We start from the raw sequence: 23,468 nt of genomic DNA on the forward strand, positions 1-23,468 counted from the left end.
CGTCTCTTCTGATCAGGCACAAACCATATCAGACACCTTTTCCCATAGTCCCCTCCTCTTTCTCCTCTTCTTCTGCTCTTTGCTCAGTCTCCGAATTCTCACCATGAAATTCATCTCTGTATTTACACTGAGGAGGGTGTTACAGAGATCAGTTCCACTACACATGATGTGATCTATGAAGATATTTAGGAGAAATTTCCCTCTGATCTCTAGATGCTACCTGAGCACTTGGTGCTTTTTTTCTTCATAAAAAAAAAAAAAAATAGACACCAGAAATCACATGCTCCTCTTTGTGTTAGCTTCGAGAATGCATACAGGCAAATTCATGGCCCACATCTAACAGGGTGTACAGTCTTTCTGGCCTGTGTTTTGAGAATCAGCCTCATTCCTAAACCCAGCTTATTTTCCTAATCTTGTTTTTATTTCTACATTGTCTTTCAAATTTATTTTATCTTACTAAAATTCATACTTCTTTGTATGCCATGTTTTTAGAACAAGGTGGTGTACAAATAAATAAAATTAATAAACTTTCCCACCCCAAAAGCCAAAATGGCAGATGGATAGAAGATGGCTACAGTTGATGTGTGCTGTGTACGTTGGAACGGAAGAGGGAGAGTAGTATTTTTCTTGTCTCAAAACTTGCTAACAACGAAACATGATGAAAGTGGTCCTTGCTATAGAAAAGAATCCAGAAGAAAGCCAATTACTGAGAGAACAGCATTTCTTGCTTATGGCATAATCTCTGAAATCATAGAGTTTAGCCCAGATAAGAGGGAAGAGAGGCCAGTAAATTCATCTAGCAAGTTCCAAGAGGATCTAGTCAAGGGCGAAGTCAGAGCTAAGAGGGAAGACTGAATCACAAGTTGCTGAGAAAAGATAGAACTCACATCTCCTTAGCTCATCTGTCGTGTTTATCTTATGTTGCCTCTCTCTGAGAAAGTGGCTCTAACAGCTGCCTCCATTTCTCATGCACATGGAGTAAAAGCCTCAGCTTCAGTGTGTTTTAGGGGTATTGCTCCCAGACACACTTGAGATAGCAAATAGAGCTGGGACCCTTTTTTTATTTTTTTAGCCGATTCAGTGAGGTCCTCTTCTGCAGCTCCTCACAATTTTCACTCTTTAAGCCCTTATGGCAGTTTGTGAGGGACACCAGTGCCTTCAGAGGGAGAACTTTTGCCTTGTGTTCTGGGCTACTGCAAACCCAGGAGCCATCTCTGCCCCACAACTTCTGCTGGAGTTTGAAGAGCCAGCCACAATCAAGGCTCTGGGCTCTCCAAGCCCCCACACTGCAGAACATTAGTGAGGGGGCAAGACTGAGGCGGTCCTGTCTTTCTCATTCAACTCTCCTTTCATAGCCCAGAGTTCCCACGGCCTCATGGGATCCATAGTCCTAGCTAGTGCTACAGTTTTAGTAACAGCTGACCCAGTCTGGCCATTACTTCCCCGTTCTGCTTCGTGTTCTGCACAAGACCTGGTGTCTGACAACTTCTTGCTTTTTCACAGGAGCTCAATGCAATATTATAAATCCCTGGGTTGATGCTCCAGTAACACCCAGTGCACTCCCATGGGCAAAGTGGACCACGGCCATTGATAACAGGATCAGATCTAATACTGCATTTCCCCCTGTGGACAAGGTTGAACGCAGGCTTTTTGTTTTTTCCTATCCCTCAGCAGACGACTACTCTTTTGACTTAGTAGTGAGGTTGGTGTATTGGTTCAAAATGCTGGTGCAGGCTCCTTTTTTTGGCTCAAGCTGGCATCTCAAAATTGGAGCTTAGTGACCCCAGCATGCTGTTGTCATGTCCTTAGTCCAGGTCAGCAGAGATTCCCCAGTAGCAGAGCCATGAGCTGAATGAATACAGAAATGCTCGTATGTCTCTGCCTCATAAACACTCAACACAAACATTAAAAAGGAAAGTTTACCTTTCTCAGGACTTGCGCCTCTAGGCTGAGGGCCCTGGGCCTGGAAAGAGATGCCACACTGTAGTACCACCCTGGGGGTACTTGTGTGCTTGGAGCTTCCTCCCTGGGTGTGGCTCTCTTCCGGCAGTGGCCAGGAGTGGACAATTTCGGCAACTCGGTTGGCGATGGAAACAACTTTGGGATTCACAGCTGAAACAAGATAAAAATGGTGCTGAGAGGCCCTTTCCAGAAGAACTTCTCTGTCTTGCTCATTGGTATGCACAGTTGCTCTGAATGAAAAGGCCGGCCCGGAATGAGAGGAAATTGTCCAAGAGTGGGGGCTGGGGGTGTCATTCTTCAGACAGGACTGGCAGTTGCCTGGCAGAGTCTGGGATGGGGGAGGAGCACACAGAGGAATGATTGTCACCTTGAAACAATTGCCCTTCTGCACCCTCTTTTTGAAGTCTTGCAAAATTAGGGTCCCCTTTCCCTTTTGCAAGGGAAGAAACACAAAAGGGAGTTCTTAGTTCTTTGGTTGAGGGAATGCTCATTATGCTTTTATTTTTATTCTTGTTTTTGAACATCTTTTATACCTCAGAGAGCTGGCCCCTGTGTGCATAGGAGGGCATTCAGTAGTTTGACAAGCCTTTGGGGGTTGGTCAGTGAGGAAAGAGCGATTTCCCTGCTCTCAGCCCATGTTCATCACCCCAGTCCCCTATTAAATAAACACCCAACTCCCCTCACTCAGATGATACTCATATTCAACTAATACTGGGTAAACAAGGGTGCATGAAGTGGGACCCATGGCCTTCAAGAATTTATAATCCAGGAAAAGAGCAAGGTCATGTATTTGCACACACATCATTACAAGACAAAGCATTTGGGAACATAACAGCAATTAGGTTATTATTGATTGCCTCTAAGTTCTTAACTTTTAGAAGATTTTGCAAGCTCTGCCGTTGATGCCATATAGAGTAATTGGGTTGGTATCACACAATGTTTAAAGAATTAAAAAAAACCTGTTGCCATTGAGTCAGTTCTGACTTATAGTGACCCAATAGGTCAGAGTAGAATTGTCCTATAGGGTTTCTGAGGAGTAGCTGGTGGATTCGAACTGGCAATCTTTTGCTTAGCAGCCGAACTTTTAACTGCTGTGCCACCAGGGCTCCATTTAAAGAATAACACAATTTAATTCACTAGACAAAAACAATAATGGAGGGAGATTTGGGCTGGAAGGTTGGGGTGCCAGGGGAACTCAAAGGCTTTGTAAATCATGATAGATGAGAGAGGCCAAGATCCAGGTTCTAGGAGGGATAGTGTCACATGAAACACAGGCCCAGCCTGCTATTGAGCTGCCAAGGCCCTGTCTGATCCTCTCTCCCTGGGTCCCTCCCTCCACAGCATGAGCCTAGTGTCCTCCCTCCACCCCTCTGGGTATTCACGGAAAGGCCATGAGAGATAATGCTCTTCCATAAAGTCTTCTTTAGGTGGACGTGAGGCTTAAAAAGTAGTATTTTTCATGCTCAGTCTACAGGGTTGAAAAACAGAGAGGGAGTGAATAAGAGAAAGAAGGAGCAGTGCCTTTCCCTCCTATTTTAACAAACAAACCAGATGTACTTTCCACTTTTAAATCACTTTATTGCAGCCCAACCAACTTCATCTTGAACACTGGCTGCCCCTGGCCCCTGGCAAGGAAATGGCCAAAGACGGATTACCAAAGCCAACTGGAAGCTTCCCTTGCAGTGTCTGCAGGGGACAGGAAAGGAAAGCTTACCTCTGCTACCACTGCAGCCTTGTGCAGCCTGGCTAGAGAGATCAGAGTGTGGCTCTCCCATCCAAGTCATGCTGCAAACATCTTGCACACAAAATAGGCAGAGGAAGGCCCTCAAGGCTGTCCCGCCTCACCACCACCTCACCATGTCGCAGGGCAACCACAATACCAGTGGTGGCAGTCACAGGATGACCCCATCTGACTAACTTGTGTGTATGGTTATCGATTCCTATGAGGCTGTGGGCATGGAGCAAGGGATGGAGATGAAGTATTTGCAGGAAAAACTACAAGCAACCACATTTTGGTCCGGATGAACTGCTGTGGCTAAGATTTCTATCTTGAATATTTTAATTTTTAAAAATTTTAAAAAAGAAAAGATTCCCTTCTTGTCAGAGTTGGTGCCATCTGATAGGAAAATGAAAACTGGTTGGGGGCAGGGAAAGAACAGAAAGGATACCCATCCTCTGGACTCTATTTTGGGGGTCAGTGTGGGACAAGGTTTCTTTCAACAAGTCCCTTCTGTGGGATTCTCATTTCCTTACATTATCTGTGCAATAAGATTCCCCAGATAGTCCCTAACTCCTGTTCTATAATTCCCTAACAGGAAATGCAAGTTTCCTTGATCATAGCGAATGATCTAAAGTTGTCCAAGTGTGTTTTGATTCTCCAAGTCAGAACCATCGCAGCATTTTTAAATTGAAGCATTACTGCCACCTGTTGACTAATTATTGACAAGTTACCCAGGTTGAACAAATCCAGCAGGAGGGGAAACTTTCTTTTAAAATCTGTGCATCAGGCATAGGGCATTGTTGAAGGTGAGGATGTTTATGCCACAATTTGTGGGCAAAGAACAAGTCTCACTGATAAAGCCCTTTGGGAAATGTTTGATTTTTTACAAAGTTCAATTTATTTTGTAAAGGAAGGTTTTGTCAAAATACTTCTCAGTTTTTGTTTTTTTTTTAAATTGGGTTTTAAAAGTATTTTTGTATATGTTTATCTGATCTTTCCATCAACCCTAAGAGATAGGGAGGATGGGAATACCCCCAACATTCAGACAGAAATGCAGAGGGCCAGAGGTGAGCTGACTTACCTCAAAAAGAGCGTAAGTCTGAACCTGTCTCTTTCCTTTACATTGTTTTCCCCAGAGGATTAGAAATTTGGGTAGCAAGGTTACAGCTGGAAAATCTGTTCCATTACCCTTCACTGCCATCATCTTCCTTTCTGCTCAATCTTCAGAAAAGTAGAGCAACTATTACTGAAAATTAATAAATGGGAAAGCTAAGACACAATGAATGCCCTGCCTATGGCCACACATTAGCTGATCTCCCATGTTACCAGATGGGAGATCAACTACTGTGCATAAAGAAGGGAGAGACTTAAGGGAGTGATAGAATTTCCAAAAGCCTACCTTCTGCCTCTCTGCGCCGTTCCACATTAGACAGGGATCTAGCCCATTGCTGAATGTGAAAAGCGCCCTGATATTCTGGTGGTGTTTGACTTCCATGAGCATGGATCTCCGTAGAATCTTCCTTCTCTCCTCCTCCAAAGATTGTTCTCCAAGAAGTCTTTTTCTTAGGAATGGGCTTCTCACTGGATCGGGAACTTCTGCAGGCCCTCAGCCCCAGTGTCAGTGGGTCATTTGCTGACAAACATTCCAGGCCCTTCTGGGACAAACTTCTTATTCGCAGCAGCTTTGGTGAGAAGACAGCAGGGGTGCTCTTGAAGACGTGGTGTTTGGCATAAAAGGCCAGGATTTGGAATTCTATGCTGCTTGAGTCATCATCATCCAGGGGGATTTCTTCCAGGTCACATTCACTGGTGGTGTACATGGTGGACCTGTGAAAACAAAGTTCACACTGTGTCCTTCTACTTGTGGGCAAGTTGCTCTTTGGACGTTAGGAGAGACTGGGGTGAAAATTCAATAAACGTAGATGGAGAACCCATCCTGTTTATGCTGGGCAGCAGGGGTTAATAAGAAATAGAAAAGCCAAGGTGTTTTTTAAATGTTCATAGTCTTACAGAGACAGGAAGAGAGATACGTGCATAGGTAATGTCAAACACAAAGAGTGAGCTAAGAGCTGTAACAGAGATGCAGACAGGCGTGGGGACATGGAGGAGGGATAGCTGAGCTCCCGATGGAGGGGTGCCTGCGGCTTCTTGAAGGATACCAAAAAAAAAACACCAAACCCAGTGCTGTCGAGTAGATTCCGACTCATAGCGACCCTATAGGACAGAGTAGAACTGCCCCATAGAGTTTCCAAGGAGCGCCTGGTGGATTCAAACTGCCAACCCTTTGGTTAACAGCCATAGCACTTAACCACTACGCCACCAGGGTTTCCTTTTGAAGGATAAAAAGGGTTTATCTGTGTTCTTCCAGCTGCCCTTGTGTCTATTCTGACTCAGGGCGACCCCATGTGTGTCCTGTTAGAACTGTCCTCCTTAGGGTTTTCAGTAGCTGATTTCTCAGAAGTAGATCATCGGGACTTCACTCTGAGGCACCTCTGGATGGACTCTAACATTTTGATGAGCCGCCAAGGACCTTGACAGTTTGCAACACCCAGAGACTCCTGGAAAGGATTTAGAGAGCTGGATTTGGGGGGCTAAGAACAGGATGGACAGAGAGTAGGCTATGGGCGAGTTTAGGATGGTGTGAAAAGTAGGGAGCGGACTGGTATAGCAGAAGCCTGGGGTTTATGGATTGCTGGGACTCACTATTGAAGGGGAAATAAGTACAGTGAAACTTGGGGCCAGATCATGGTGGCCTTCGAGTATCAGGCTAACAGCGTCACATTTCCTTATGTTGGTCAGTACATTTCGAAAGGAGCCCTAGGTTTTGAAGGGAGAGGTTGGGAGAGGGAGGTGGGCAAAGCAGGGGGACCAGCTCAGGAGGCGAGATGCCTGAGCTCCCTGAACCTCCCCTTCCCTGTCTCTTCCTTCTTTCTCCAGCGTCTGCTTTAGTTTGTGGAGGTTTGCTTGTATTTCTTGCCATATTTGGCGTTCCATGTAAGATTTTATTTTCAAAAAGCAGTCTGCTATTTTTTTTTTTTTTTTTTTTTTTTAGCAAATTTGAAAAGTACTGGAGGCAATGGAAAACTTTTGAAGGCTTCCGAGTGGGAGAGTGATGTGATCACGAGCATGTTTTAGAAAGATCAATATAAGTGCTAAAATGATGGGTGGTGGAATGGTTTCGTCTTTATTGCTATACAATAACTGGGTAGATATAATAAACTGATTTTGTCCAATTTCTGTTGTTTAAGCTCTCATGAAATAACTCCTGGTTTCCTGGTAGGAAATAATTTGTTTTTCCTAATGATGTACTTTGCTTTCTTATGTCTCATATTAAGGACTCTATTTTCTTTTTTGTTTCAGATGCCAACAAATACAGATCTACCAAGGTTCTTTGGACTAAAACATCATAGGCAGTGGATATACTGGAAAAGAGCTTGGGCTTCACAGTCTAATAGTCCTGAGTGCATATCCTGGCCCTGCCACTGACTAGTTTTGTGACCTTGGACAGGTTAATTCACTTCTCAGAACTTCAGCTTCCTCACAAGGTAAACTGAAAATGATGCTCATCTTGGGGAAATATTGAGAGGATTCAAGATGACACATGAGAAGTCCCAGCACAGAACCTGGCCCGTAGGAGGCCCTCCATAATGTTTGCTATTATTTTTTTCTAGTACAGCTATCCTCCCAGGTCCTCTTGTTCTGTCCTTGATGCAGCTCTTAATCATTTCATTTAAGTTAATGGTTCTATTTTAAATTATAAATAAATAAGCTGTAGTGATATTAGTGGTATCAACTACCATACCCTTCCTTTTCTTTCCACTGTACCGTCTCATATGAGGACTGATTAATAAATAAATGTGATAGTAACAGTATACAAAGGAGCCTTGGCAGTGCAGTGTTTAAGCACTCAGCTGCTAACGAAAGGTAGGTGACCCAAACCCACCAGCCACTCAGCGGGAGAAAGACCTGATGATCTGTTCCCATAAACATTATACCTGTTGCTGTTGAGTTGATTCCGACTCAGCGACCCTATAGGACAGAGTAGAACTGCACCATAGATTTTCCAAGGAGCACCTGGTGGATTCAAACTGCCAACCTTTTGGTTGGCAGCCATAGCACTTAATCACTACACCAAAAGGGTTTCCCCCATAAAGATTACAGCCTAGGAAACCTTGTGCAGATCTACTCTGTCCTATAGGGTTGCCATGAGTCAAAACCTACTTGATGGCACAGAACAACACAACAATGTCATTCAGGGTTTGAAGCAGTGTGGCCGTGAGTGGTATAGACAGATTAGACTGGGCGCCTGGAAGCTGATGGTCAGAGTTGACTCAGCTTCTAATTTGAAATGTCCTTGGGCAAGTCACTTAATTCCTTTGGCCTCCAGTTTCCACGTTGTTAGCCTCAGGATATTCTCTGACTTTTCCCTCTGGTTCTACCATTCGAAGGAGGTGGAGGCGGGTGTTGAAATATCTCCCCTGCAGGCCTGTGGATGCCTCCTTTTCCCCCTCCTTTATTTGTGAGAGGTTCACGCTGGCCGATAAAGGAGCTGTTCGTCTGAGGTCTGAGGATCTGCTTCTTGGCCAGGCTCCCAGAAAGCAATGGCCCGACTAGGTGAGTCCTGATGGGAATGAGGAAGGGAGGGGCTGTAGGGAGATGTTATTGAAAAATACTGAGATCTGAGGTACGTGAAAGGAGTCCTGGTAGGGCAGTGGTTAAAGCACTCAGCTGCTAACTGAAAGGTCATGGGCTCAAACCCACCAGTGGCTCCATGGGAGAAAAATGGGGCAGTCTGCTTCCAGAAAAGATTGACAGCCTAGGAAACCCTATGGAGCAATTCTACTCTGTCCTATAGGGTCACTATGAGTTGGAATCGACTCAGTGGGAGTGGGTTTTGGTTGGAGTATGTGTGAGCAAGTAAAATAGACCAAAGGGTCAAGACTGAGAAACCTGAGACAAACAAGAGAAGGCCCCAGAGGGTGAGGCTACAGCGAGGAATGCGGTCAGAACTATGTGCACCAGTGAACCCAGAGGCAAGACCAGAGCTGTAATTTCTCAGGGGAGGATTTGTGATGCTTTTAATTCAAGGCTTTCTTTTAAATTGGGCAACTCAGAACACTAGCCAGGAAGTGCACTCTGGTCCTGAAGGGACTATGTCCTTGGACAAGAGTCTGACTTCTTCCCTGAATCCACAATCCACAATACTATGCTTCGAAAGAAACTGTCATTAAGTTTTTTTTTTTTTTAACCTTTTAATGCAGTATGAGGGCTTTATAATTGTGCGTGCGTGTGTGCGTGCAGTTGTTGGCGAGAGGAAGGGTCTGACCCTAAAGATTATTGTTGTTGTTGTTGTTAGGTGCCCTGGAGTCAGTTCGGACTTGGACTCACAGTGGCCCAATGTGAGAACGAATGAACGAAACACTTCCCAGTCCTGTGCCATCCTCACAATTGTTGCTATGTTTGAGCCCATTGTTACAGCCACTGCAACAATCCATCTCATTGAGGGTCTTCCTCTTTTTTGCAACCCTTTACTTTACTTTGTCATTCTCCAGGGACTGGTCTCTCCTGATAACACGTCCAAAGTATGGGTACTTCTTCCAAGACAGATTTGTTTGTTCTTCTGGCAGTCCATGGTATATTCAACATTCTTCGCCAATACCATAAATTAAAGGCACCAATTCTTCTTTGGTGTTCCTTATTCACTGTCTAGCTTTCACATGCATATGAGGTGATTGAAAATACCATGGGTTGGGTCAGGCATACCTTAGTCCTCAAAGTGACATCTTTGCTTTTTTTTTTTTTTTTAACTTTTATTGAGCTTCAAGCGAACGTTTACAAATCAAGTCAGACTGTCACATATAAGTTTATATACACCTTACTCCGTACTCCCACTTGCTCTCCCCCTAATGAGTCAGCCCTTCCAGTCTCTCCTTTCGTGACAATTTTGCCAGCTTCCAACTCTCTCTATCCTCCCATCCCCCCTCCGGACAGGAGATGCCAACACAGTCTCAAGTGTCCACCTGATATAAATAGCTCACTCTTCATCAGCATCTCTCTCCTACCCACTGTCCAGTCCCTTTCATGTCTGATGAGTTGTCTTCGGGAATGGTTCCTGTCCTGGGCCAACAGAAGGTTTGGGGACCAATGACCGCCAGGATTCCTCTAGTCTCAGTCAGACCATTAAGTCTGGTCTTTTTGTGAGAATTTGGGGTCTGCATCCCACTGATCTCCTGCTCCCTCAGGGGTTCTCTGTTGTGCTCCCTGCCAGGGCAGTCATCGGTTGTGGCCGGGCACCATCTAGTTCTTCTGGTCTCAGGATGATGTAAGTCTCTAGTTCATGTGGCCCTTTCTGTCTCTTGGGCTCTTAGGTATCGTGTGGCCTTGCTGTTCTTCATTCTCCTTTGATCCAGGTGGGTTGAGACCAATTGATGCATCTTAGATGGCTGCTTGTTAGCATTTAAGACCCCAGACGCCACATTTCAAAGTGTGATGCATCTTTGCTTTTTAACACTTTAAACAGGTCTTTTGCAGCAGATCTGCCCAACGCAATACATCCTTTGATTTCTTGACTGCTGCTTTCGTGGGCATTGATTATTGAGCCAAGTAAAATGAAACCCTTGACAGTTTCAATATTTTCTCCATTCATCATGATGTTGCTTATTGGTCCAGTTGTGGGGATTTTTGTTTTCTTTATGTTGAGGTATAATCCATACTGCAGGCTGTGGTCTTTGATCTTCATCAGCAAGAGCTTCAAGTCCTCTTCACTTTAAGCAAGCAAGGCTGTGTCATCTGCATAACGCAGGTTGTTAACAAGTCTTCCTCTAATCCTGATGCCATGTTCTTCTTTATACAATCCAACTTCTCAGATTATTTGTTCAGCATGCAGACCAAATAAGTATGGTGAAAGGACACAACCCTGACATACACCTTTCCTGATTTTAAACATGCAGTATCTCTTTGTTCTTTTCGAATGACAGTTGCTTGGTCTATGTACAGGTTACTCATAAGCACAATTAAGTGTTCTGGAATTTCCATTCTTCATAATGTCATCCATAATTTGTTATGATCCACACAGTTGAATTCCTTTGCATAGTCAATAAAACACAAGTAACCATCCTTCTGGTATTCTCTGCTTTCAGCCATGGTCCATCTGACATCAGCAATGGTATCTCTTGTTCCATGTCCTCTTCTGAATCTGGCTTGAATTTCTGGCAGCTCCCTGTCAATATACTGTTGCAATCACTTTTGAATGATCTTCAGCAAAATTTTATTTGTGTGTGATATTAATGATATTGTTCAATTATTTCCACATTCTGTTAGATCACCTTTCTTTGGAATGGGCACAGATATGGATCTCTTCCACTTTGTTAGCCAGGTAGCTGTCTTCCAAATTTCTTGGCATAGACGAGTAAGTACCTCCAGTGCTGCATCCTTTTGTTGAAATACCTCAATTGGTACTCTGTCAATTCCTGGAGCCTTGTTTTTTACTGATGACTTCAGTGCAGCTTGGACTTACATCGACCAATTCTTCTTGGTACAGTGACTCTGTGTATTCCTTCCATCTTCTTTTGATGCTATTAAATGCTGAGTCAGGAGCAACATTCGAAGGGAGGGAAAATTGCTGGAGCCAAGTTGGAGCATGTAGTCTTATTTTGTAAAAGAAGGGGTTTTTGTTGTGATGCAGGTTAGAAAGGAACTGGGTACTTGACCCAACCAACAAGCCCAAAGCCAAGGATGGGGGAGGAGCAGAGAGAACTGGAGAGCTTGCGAAATGGCCCAGAAAGTGGCAATGAACCTGGTGACCCTACAGAGCAGGTGGAAATGGAAGCACTGTTGTGAAAGGGGTCTGGGCAGCACTTGGGTAAAGAAGAATAAATGGAGACATAAAGGCATTGATTAAGACTTGTAAATATATTAAACAATTTTAGAGGGTTTTTTTTTCCCCCTTATTAATCCTCAATACAAATTAAGGGAGGGCTATCGTTAAATGGGGAGCCCTGGCAGTGCAGTGGTTAAGAGCTCAGCTGTTGACCAAAAGATCAGCAGTTCGAATCTACCAGCTGCTCCTTGGAAACTCTATGGGGCAGTTCTACTTCGTCCTATAGAGTCATTATGAGTTGGAGCCGACTTGATAGCAACAGGTTTGGTTTATTGCTAAATAGCTATGAGTTGGAATTGGACTTGATGGCAGTGGGTTAAGCTTTTTCTTATTGTTAAATTTATAGCTAAGTCTTATTTTAAAGCAGCAGTGAGTTGGTTTATCACATGTTGGATCCTTTCTGCTCTCAGCTGTTCTTGTTGAAAGTAAAAGCCCAACTTCTGAGTTTATGGAAACTGAAAGTGACACACTGAGAAAGCAGTGGCGGTTCAGTGGAAGAATTCTTACTTTCCATGTGGGAGACCGGGGTTCAATTCCCGGTCAACGTACCTCGTACACAGCTACCACCACCTGTCAGTGGAGTATTGCATGTTGCTACGATGCTATGAAGAACTCAGCATCAGGGTTGGAGGAAGACTCATTAACAACCTGCATTTTTTTTTTAATTTTTATTGTGCTTTAAGTGAAAGTTTACAAATCAAGTCAGACTCTTATACAATAATTTATAAACACCCTGCTATATACTTCTAATTACTCTCCCCCTAATGAGACAGCACACTCCTTCCCTCCTCTATTTCCTTTGAGTCCCTTCGGCCAGGTTCTGACCCTCTCTACCTCTCATCTCCCCTTCAGACAGGAGATGCCAACATGTGTCTACTTGATCCAAGAAGCTCATTCTTCCCCAGTATCATTGTCTATCCCATAGTCTAGTCCAATCCCTGTCTGAAGGGTTAGCTTTAGGAATGGTTCCTGTCTTGGGCTAACAGAAGGTCTGGGGACCATGACCTCCGGGGTCATTTTAGTCTCAGTCAGACCATTAAGTCTGGTCTTTTTATGAGAATTTGGGGTCTGCATCCCACTGCTCTCCTGCTACCTCAGGGGTTCTCTGTTGTGTTCCCTGTCAGGGCAGTCATCAGTTGTAGCCATCTAGCTCTTCTGGTCTCAGGCTGATATAGTCTCTGGTTTATGTGGCCCTTTCTGTCTCTTGGGCTCATAATTACCCTGTGTCTTTGGTGTTCTTCATTCTCCTTTGCTCCAGGTGGGTTGAGACCAATTGATGCATCTTAGATGGCCGCATGGTAGTGTTTAAGATCTCTGACGCCACTCTCCAAACTGGGATGCAGAATGTTTTCTTATTTTATTATGCCAATTGACTTAGATGTGCCCTGAATACATGGTCCCCAAACCCCTACCTCTGCTATGCTACCCTTCAAAGCATTCAGTTTATTCAGAAAATTTCTTTGCTTTTGGTTTAGTCCAGTTGTGCTGACCTCTCCTGTATTGTGTGTTGTCTTTCCCTTCACTTAAAATAGTTCTTGTCTACTATCTAATTAGTGAAAACCCCTCTTCCTCTCTTCCTCCCTCCCTTCTGCCTCTCATAACCATCAAAGAATATTCTCTTCTCTGTTTCAACTATTTCTCGAGTTCTTATAACACTGGTCCTATACAATATTTGTCCTTTTGCAACTGACTAATTTCACTCAGCATAATGCCTTCCAGGTTCCTCCATGATGAAATGTTTCACAGGTTCATCACTGTTCTTTATCGATGCATAGTATTCCATAGTGTGAATATACCATATTTTATTTATCCATTCATCTGTTGATGGGCACCTTGGTTGGTTCTATCTTTTTGCTATTGTAAACAGTGCTGCAATGAACATGGGTGTGCATATATCTGTTCATGGAAAGGCTCTTACTTCTCTAGGATATATTCCAAGGAGTGGGATTGCTGGATAGTGTGGTAGTTCTATTTCTAGTTTTTTAAGTGAACAACTTGGATTATGCAGATGACAAAAACTTGCTTTTGGGGAGCGAAGAGGACTTGAAGCACTTACTGATGAAGATCAAAGACTACAGCCTTCTGTATGGATTGCACCTCAGTGTAAAAATACCAAAACCCATGCCATCGAGTTGATTCTGACTCATGGTGCCCCTATAGGGCACAGTAGAACTGCCCTACAGAGTTTCCAAGGATTGCCTGGTGGATTCAAACTTAAAGAAAACAAAAATCTTCACAACTGGACCAATAAGCAACATCATAACAAATGGAGAAAATATTGAAGTTGTCAAGGATTTCATTTTACTTGGATCCACAATCAACGTCTATGGAAGCAGCAATCAAGAAACAAAACGAGGTATTGTATTGGGCAAATCTGCTGCAAAAGATCTCTTTAAAGTGTTAAAAAACAAAGATGTCACTTTGAGGACTAAGGTGTGCCTGACCCAAGCCATGGTTTTTTCAGTCACCTCATATGTGTGTGAAACCGAGACAGTGAATAAGGAAAACCAGATGAGAATTGATGCCTTTGAATTACGGTATTGGCAAAGAGTACTGAAAATACTACAGACTGCCAGAGAATGAACAAATCTGTGTTGGAAGAAGTACAGCCAGAATGCTCCTTAGAAGAGAGGATGGTGAGACTTTGTCTCACAAACTTTGAACATGTTATCAGGAGGGATCAATCTCTGGAGAAGGACATCATGCTTGGTAAAGTAGAGGGTCATTGAAAGAGAGGAAGACCCTCAATGAGCTGGACTGACACAGTGGCTGCAATGCTGGGGTCAAGCATAGCAATAATTTTGAGGATGGTGCGGAATCGACTCGAGGGCACTGGGTTGGGGGGCAGGACAGGGCAGTGTTTTGTTCTGTTGCACATAGGGTCACTATGAGTCAGAAATGATTTCAGGGCACCTAACAGCAACAACAACAACAATATGATGCTAAACAGGTATCAGTGGACCTTCTAGACTAAGACTAGGAAGAAAGGCCTGGCAATCTACTTTAGAAAATCAGCTAATGAAAACTGTATGGATTGATCACAAAGGTGTGATCCACAACCAGCTTTTCGTTCTGTTGTGCATGGAATCACCATGACTCAGGGCAACTCCAAGGCAGCTAACAACAGCAAAAGGAGTGCCCTGGGTGTGGCCCCAAGTGTTAGTCCAGAGCGTGGAGAGGAGAATGCTGCTCTCTAATTTCAGTGCCTCAGCTGACTCAACTCTATTTTTAACACTCTATTATTTATATACTTTCTCCTTATCTATAACAAACTATCGTAATCATAGGCAAACGTGCACTCTCAGAAGCAAGATTTCTGAGCTTCTTTTATTTGCCTCTTTATCTTCCCTCCCTCCCTGAGCCCCTCCCTCCATTCCTCTCCTCTCCAAATAGCCAAAGTCCTCCAGGCCCCTGCCCAGCCTGGCCTTTGGGAGCACGGCCCAGGACTCTGAGTGCTTACCTGCAGGGAGCACCTGAACTCCACTTGTCACCAAACACACATTTGGGACTTCTCTAGCTATGTGGATTCATTTGTCAGGGCTAGATTTCACGTCCCTTTCTCTGACAGGTAATGGATGAGCACAGAGGAAACAACAGCAGCGCGTACTTCACTTTTTGATACATGAGGCTGCCCAGAGTGCCTGAATTATGCTGGAGGCAGACTTGCACTGGGGCTTCCCTGGGTGGTGCAAATGGTTAAGCGCTCAGCTGCTAACTGAAAGTTTGGTGGTTTGAGTTCACCCAGAGGTGCCTCAGAAAGACTGGAGATCTACTTCTGAAAACTCAGCCATTGAAAACTCTATGGAGCACAGGTCTACTCTGACATACATGGGGTCGCCATGAATCAGGATCCACAACTCGTTGGCAACTGGCTTTACTGGTAGACTTACACTTGGTTCACTTTGCCCCAGCCTGTCCCAGGTGCCAGGGCCTCAAGGTGGAAAGCCCCTTGGAAACAGGCTTGACAACATCAAGAGCTGACTTCCATTTGCTCTGGACACATAGATGTGGAGTATGTGTAACTCAAAAGTGTAGACACACACCCCCAAGAGAGGCTGTAAGGCCAAATTATAAGCTTAAGTTGGTCTGGTTACCTCAAGCCTTATGCCCTTCAGAGGCAGCCTGACCTTCTCCCCTCTTCTAACTACAGACCCTTCAGTGTCTTCCTTCTCCCCTGTCTCTCATCTCCTTTAGTCTTGTTAAAGGAGAGAAACTGAGGAACAGCGATGGACAGACTCTGATTTCATAGGAATATTCATGAAGGTCACTGTTCAATCTGAAATGCACCCAAAAACAGATAAAAGGATATAGCGTGGATGATGGTGTCACCATCGGGGTAATACTACCATCAGGGTGATACTGTCAGAAGGGGTGGCAAAAAAATGAGCCCAGGGTTCCCTGGCTGTGGTTGGTAGATGGACTTGTGCCACAGGGAGAGGGGCCACCAATGCAGTAGCATCAGTAGGGTTGGTGTCACATCCTCCCCCCAGGTGTGGGGCCTCCCACTGGGTCTCTGCCTTGGCCAGTGGTAGAGGGGAGGAACTTGGGGGGAGGGGGAAGACCACATGACACAGCCATCTGCCGGGTGTGTGGTGGAAATGGCTGCACCCCCAAGGTGGTTACCCAGCAGACTCGCCCACCTGGGGTATGTGAGGGGTGTGTGAGGGGTGTGTGAGGGGTATGTGACAGCATGAGGTACTGCACTGGGTGACACTAGCCCTAGTGACACCACTGAAAGTGAAGATAGGTCATCATAAAATCACAAATCCCTTCTGGGGTAACACAACTGTGATAACCATAAAACTGTTTAAAGTTTATCTTGTGCAAAGAATTTAACTTCAGGCAATTTCAAATGAATGCGGGGCCACAGAAACCACCTAGTAACGTGATGTCAGCTGACCTCAAAAAAGTGGGCTGATTTCAACCAATCATGTCCAGACTAGCCAATGGTATATTTCTACTGTTTCCTCTTCTCCTTAAAGGTGTCAGTGTAACTAGCCTGCATTGAGCAGTTTTTTCAGAAACAAAGTGGTCTCCCTGTATGCCTATAGAATAACATATATATACTTTTTTAATTTTTAAAAAGTTCATCTGAAACTGGGAACTCCTAAAAATCAAACACCTACGCTCATCTAAAGACTTCACCAAAAGAGTAAAAAGACCACCTACAGACTGGGAAAAAATTTTCAGCTACAACATCTCCGACCAGCACCTGATCTCTAAAATCTACATGACTCTGCTAAAACTCAACCACAAAAAGACATACAACCCAATTAAAAAATGGGCAAAGGATATGAACAGGCACTTCACCAAAGAAGACATTCAGGCGGCTAACAGATATATGAGGAAATACACTCGATCATTAGCCATTGGAGAAATGCAAATCAAAACTACAATGAGATTCCATCTCACTCCAACGAGGCTGGCACTAATCCAAAACACACAAAATAATAAATGTTGGAGAGGCTGTGGAGAGATTGGAACACTTATACACTGCTGGTGGAATGTAAAATGGTATAACTGCTTTGGAAATCAATTTGGCACTCCCTTAAAAAGCTAGAAATAGAACTACCATACGACCCAGAAATCCCACTCCTTGGACTATATCTTAGAGAAATAAGAGCCTTTACATGAACAGATATATGCACACCCATATTTATTGCAGCACTGTTTACAATAGCAAAAAGATGGAACCAACCAAGGTGCCCATTAATGGATGAATGGATAAATAAAATATGGTATATTCACACAATGGAATACTACTCATCGATAAAGAACAGTGATGAATCTGTGAAACATTTCATAACATAGAGAAACCTGGAAGGCATTATGCTGAGTGAAATTACTCAGTTGCAAAAGGACAAATATTATATAAGACCAGTATTACAAGATCTTGAGAAATAGTTTAAACTGAGAAGAACACACTCTTTTGTGGTTACGAGGCGGGGAGGGAGGGTGGGAGAGGGGTATTTACTAAATAATTAGTAGACAAGAACTACTTTGGGTGAAGGGAAGGACAACACTCAACACAGTGGAGGTCAGCACAACTGGACTAAACCAAAAGCAAAGAAGTTTCCTGAATAAGCTGAATGCTTCAAAGGTTGGTGAAGCAGGGGCACGGGTTTGGGGACCATTGTTTCAGGGGACATCTAATTCAATTGGCATAATAAAGTCTATTAAGAAAACGTTCTGCATCCCACTTTGAAGAGTGGCATCTGGGGTCTTAAATGCTAGCAAGCGGCCATCTAAGATGCATCAGTGAGTCTCAACCCACCTGGATGAAAGGAAAATGAAGAACACCAAGAACACAAGATAATAATGAGCCCAAGAGACAGGAAGGGCTACATAAACCAGAAACTACATCATCCTGAGACCAGAAGAACGAGATGGTGCCCAGCCACAACTGACGACTGCCCTGACAGGGAATACAACAGTGAACCCCTGAGGGAGCAGGAGAACAGTGGGATGCAGACCCCAAATTCTCATAAAAAAACCAGACTTAATGGCCTGACGGAGACTGGAAGGACCCTGGTGATCATGGCCCCCAGACCTTCTGTTGGCCCACTACAGGAACCATCCCTGAAGCCAGGTCATCAGACATGGATTGGACTGGACAATGGGTTGGAGAAGGATGCTGGTGAGGCGTGAGCGACTTGGTTTGGGTGGACACTTGAGACAATGTTGGCATTTCCTGCCTGGAGGGGAGATGCGAGGGTAGAGGGGCTTAGAAGCTGGCAAAATGGTCACGAAAAGAGAGAGCGGAAGGAGGGAGGGGGCTGTCTCATAGGGGGGAAGTAATTGGGAGTATGTAGCAAGTTGTGTATGGGTTTTGGTGTGAGAGACTGACTTGATTTGTAAACTTTCACTTAAAGCACAATAAAAATTATTAAAAAAAAAAAAAGCGTTCATCTGAGGACGTGCTTATTTCTTTTTTAGCAATCCTAAGGGTGAAATGAGGAATGAGGTCTTAACTCAAGAGACAAAGGATTAGTCATATTAAAACCAGTTGCTGCTGAGTTGATTCTGGCTGATGGTGACCCCATGTGTGTTAGAGTAGAATGGTGCTCTGTAGGGTTTTTAATGGCTGAGTTTTCAGCAATTTGCACCATCCAAGGACTCCTTATATTAAACAGGAAGACCAAGGCTCCGATTATAGCAGAGAGGAAGGAGGCAACTCAGGAAAGAGGGACATTTCTAGGGGTGGGGAGAGAGTGATTTCCCGTGTTACCTGGCTCTTGTACTCAAGGGAGTCTCCAGGGGCTCTGCCTGGATTAGACCTTGTGAGGCTGAATGCTAGTTTCCATACATGGAGGTCAGGACTTGGGGCTCAAACCCAGGGACTCCTCTCTGTTCCTCCTTGACCCGATTCTTACTGTAGGGGGGGAGTCAGCATCTCCACAGTCTTCAGCTTGGGTCGTGGCACCCCTGGCCACAGAACGAATCATCACAAACCTAGTCACATATACAATGAGAAACTACTGCATAATTATAAAAACAATCCAACCAGCTATATGTTCTTAATTGAACTTTTAAAAACTCTCAGTAGCAAAGGAGAAATGAAAGAGAAACCCAAGTAACTTTTTCTTCCTTTCTTTAAACCCAATAAACTGAACTCTTGGCTGTCCTTTTGCATCCTGAAACTTGCACTAGAAGAACTTTTGAATAAACTCAGTAAATAGCTCCCCGAGATACAGTGTCGCAGTAGGTAAACTATGCCTTAAGATCCAGCTATGTCCTCCTGCGAGTGCCTGAGAATGCAGACAGGTGCCTCCCGGGGTTACCTGGTCTTAGAGCTGTCAGTGGTTTCTCCTGCTTCAGGTGGCAGTAAGGACATTCCTGTACCGGAATTTCTCTCCATGACGCTTAAGAGGAAGCTTTAATCAGGTCTTCTTGGCTTCTGATTTAGAAAGGCTTACGTGATTTGAAGACCCCATCTGGTGCTGTCTTTTCAGGTTTAGGACTGGCTGAAGTGAGGTTTATGCAGGGAGAGCCACTTCCTTGTTAGGCCCTGCCCCTAGCTCTATTAAACTGAAGGAGGGGCTGACCTTTGCCCATGTAATTTGTCTCTAAAAGGAGTTCTGCATCTTTCACCAAGGCTCTTAGCTGTCCTCAAGACAATTAGGTGAGTGTTTTCTTGAAATTTCTTTCTGCCTTTTTCACTTTATCAGTTTATTTAACACATGTTCACTGACCACCTACTATGTTACAGGTCCAGTACACAGATTCAATCTTAACATTGAAAGGCAGGTGTTATGATTCCCACTTCATAGAAAAGGAAACTGAGGCTCAAAGGGGTAAAGCATCTTACCAGTGGTCTCCATCAGTGAAGCTGTGTTCAAGTCCAGGTTTTTCTGGCTTTATACTATAGGATGCTACCTCTCACGAGATTCAAGGATTGTATTCAGATAGAACCACTGGGAAAACTTTCAAAACTGAATCTAACCCCAGCCACAGTAAAAGCCACAACAACTCATTTAAAGACCATATGACACAATTTGGGGGATGCCGTTGTTGTTGTAAAGTGCCGTGGATTCAGTTGCAACTCATAGTTTTGTACAATGGAAAAAAACACTACCTGGTCCCCCCTCCCCCCCATGCCATCCTCACAATCATTGTTATGCTTGAGCCCATTGTTGCAGCCACTGTGTCAGTCCATCTCATTGAGGGTCTTCCTCTTTTTCGCTGACCTTCTACTTTACCAAGCATAGTGACCTTTTCCAGGGACTGCTCCCTCCTGATAACATGTCCAAGGTATGTGAGTGAAGCCTCCCCATCCTTGCATCTAAGGAGTATTCTGGCTATACTTCTTTCAAGACGGATTTGTTCATTCTTATGGTAGTCCATGGTATATTTAATATTTTTTGCCATCACCATAATTCAAAGGCATCAATTCTTCTTTGGTCTTTCTTACACATTGTTCAGCCTTCACATGCATATGAGGCGATTGAAAATACCACGGCTTGGGTCAGGCACACCTTAGTCTTCAACGTGACATCTTTGCTTTTTAATATTTTAAAGAGGTCTTTTGCAGCAGACGTGCCCAATGCAATATGTTCTTTGATTTCCTGACTGCTGCTTTCATGGGTGTTGATTGTGGATCCAAGTAAAATGAAATTCTTGGCAACTTCAATCTTTTCTCCATTTATCATGATGTTGCTTATTGGTCCAGTTGTGAGGATTTTTGTTTTCTTTATGTTGAGGTGTAATCCCTACTAAAGGCTGTGGTCTTCGATCTTCATCAGTAAGTGCTTCAAGTCCTCTTCACTTTCAGCAAACAAGGTTGTGTCATCTGCGTAATGCAGGTTGTTAATGAGTCCCCATTCTTCTTCATATAGTCCAACCTGTTGGTTTATTTGCTCAGCATAGGTACTTATACATTGAATAAGTACTGTGAAAGGACACAGCCCTGATGCACGCTTTTCCTGATTTTAAACCATGCAGTATCCCCTTGTTCTGTCCAAATGACTGTCTTTTGGTCTATGTACAGGTTCCTTACGAGCACAATTTATTCTGGAATTCCCATTCTTCACAACATCATTCATAATTCGTTATGATCCACACAGTCGAATGCCTTTGCAGAGTAATAAAACAAAGGTAAACAACTTTCTGGTATTCTCTGCTTTCAGCCAAGATCCATCTGACATCAGCAATGATATCCCTGGTTCCACATCCTCTTCTGAATCCAGCTTGAATTTCTGGCAGTTCTCTGTCACTGCAGTGTTACAGCCGCTTTTGAATGATCTTCAGCAAAATTTTACTTGTGGGTGATAGTAATGATATTGTTCTATAATTTCCACATTCTGTTGGTTCCCTCTTCTATGAAAGAACAAACAGCTAAATATAATTTACACCTGTTCAGAGTCTTAACTGAAATTGATACTTATGGCCGTACCTGTGATCATGAAACCATGAGCACTGGCTTGTAGAAATGTGGAGATGAAGGAAGTGTGAACTCTGGAAGAGGAATAAAGGGCATTTTCATAAAAATAGGGGAAGAACCGGTTATTTAAATATTAGGTAAATAGAAAGGGCAGTAGTTGTTCTATGCTTGAATCTGACCAACAAAGGGGAACTGGTTGGTCTAGTAGAAGCAATGGGAACCTTGGGAGAAAGCATTAACCTTCATCGTACTGTAGAATTCCTAACATTTATTAAGAGAGAGGGTTGGTTTAGTCAGGTATCAACTTCTAGAGCAAAGACAGATATGCTTTTATGGCCACAAGGCATAACGATAGTAGTCATCATTTCCTACTGAGTCCTTACCAATTATTAACTCACCTTTGTGCCAGTTACCATTTAGTAGTAGACACATATAGACGAAACTGAGGCACAGAGGGGCTAAGTAGAATTGCTCACAGTAACACAACCACATTTGACAAAGCTGGTTTTGAGCCCAAGCAGCCAACCTTTGGAGCCCGTGTATCTAACCACTCAAAGAAAACAAAAAACAAAACCAAAAAAATCCAAACCTGTTGCCAAAAAGTCAAATTTGACTCATAGCAAACCTGTAGGACAGAGTAGAACTGTCCCATAGGGTTTCCAAGGCTGTAATCTTTACAGAAGCAGACTGGCACAGCTGTCCCCCATGGGCTCCAACCACTGACCTTTCTGTTAGCAGCCCAGCGCTTAACCACTGAGCATCCAGGGCTCCTTACCTAACCACTTAAACTCTAAAACACAAACCAACCAACCAAACCAAATCAGTTGCTATCAAGTCGATTTCAGCTCATGGAAACACTATACGTTACAGGGTAGAACTGCTTTATAGGGTTTTCTTGGCGTTAATCTTTATAGAAGCAGATTACCAGGCCTTTCTTCTGCATTGTCATTGGGTGGGTTCCAACCGACAGCCTTTAGATGAGTAAACCAAACTCATTGCTGTTGAATTGTCTACCCTATAGAATAGAGTAGAACTGCCCCATAGGGTTTCCAAGGAGTGGCTGGTGGATTCGAACTGCCGACCTTTTAGTTAGCAGCTGAGCTCTTAATCACTATGCCACCAGGATTCCTTTAGGTTGGTAGATACACACAAACCATTTGCAAAACAAAGAGACCTCTTCACTAAACTCTACCATCTTCTTCACACTGTTTATTTGTATCCCAGGTTGTTAGTGCCCTTCACCTTTTTTCTTTTCTGGACTCACTTCTTTTTCAAAAATGAGAAAACAGCTTAATGCATTGAAATATTTTACAAAAAAATCTTTCGAAATCCAAGTTTTTTTTTTTTAGTCCTTTATGTATTCTGGATACACATTCCTTATCTAAGATTTGCAAATATTTACTACTGGACTCACTCACGTTTATTGTTGTTTGACCTTGGTGTAGGAAAAACTGTTGAAGATTTTGAAATGGGCAAAAGAAATTACTGGATATCTTTTCAATGGAGTACTGAAGCCTTCCATGATTTTGTAGGGATGTGCATCTTTGCTTGTCTTTGACTGTTGAGTCCTAAGTTAACTTATAGAAAACTAATAGTAACGCAAATAATTCCTTCCATTAGAATACAAATTGTCTCCTGTGGAATGCAGTTGTTTATTGTTCTGTGGAAAAGGACTGGTTTTTCCAGTTTTGCCTCCATCTGTAAGTTCATTTCAGCATTCCTTATTCAGTTGCAAGTGTCTGGTAGTTTGAGGTCTCCTTTGAACTGGTTGTAACATTACAGCTTACTGGAGCCCTTCACAGTGGTGAAGACCTCAGCTGCTAACCGAAAGGCCAGCAGTTCGAATCCACCAGCCTGTTCTTGGAAACCCTTTGGGGCAGTTCTACTGTGTCCTATAGGGTCGCTATGAGTCTGAATCAACTTAAGGGCAATGGATTTGGTTCAACCGGTTTTGATTCCACCATAAATAATTTAAATAAAATTTCTAATACATGTTCTTTTATATTGTAAGAGTCATGATTTTACCT

The 23,468-nt window shown here is 43.6% G+C and overlaps 1 protein-coding gene across 1 annotated transcript in view; it reads right to left on the minus strand.

Annotated features, from left to right (window-relative positions):
- The window catches only part of BCL2L14 (BCL2 like 14), a 34,239-nt gene extending 14,678 nt beyond the window's left edge, over nucleotides 1–19,561 (minus strand). Inside the window, exons 1-3 of the mRNA XM_003405336.3 lie at nucleotides 19,343–19,561; nucleotides 5,082–5,509; nucleotides 1,924–2,112 (exon numbers count right to left, since the gene is read on the minus strand). Coding sequence (XP_003405384.2) covers nucleotides 1,924–2,112; nucleotides 5,082–5,509; nucleotides 19,343–19,419 — 694 coding nt within the window. The 5' untranslated portion in view covers nucleotides 19,420–19,561. The remainder of the gene's footprint in view (nucleotides 1–1,923; nucleotides 2,113–5,081; nucleotides 5,510–19,342) is intronic.
- Nucleotides 19,562–23,468: the final 3,907 nt, after the last annotated feature.

The sequence above is a fragment of the Loxodonta africana genome, chromosome 4, assembly GCF_030014295.1.
Source record: "Loxodonta africana isolate mLoxAfr1 chromosome 4, mLoxAfr1.hap2, whole genome shotgun sequence".
Taxonomy (NCBI): domain Eukaryota; kingdom Metazoa; phylum Chordata; class Mammalia; order Proboscidea; family Elephantidae; genus Loxodonta; species Loxodonta africana.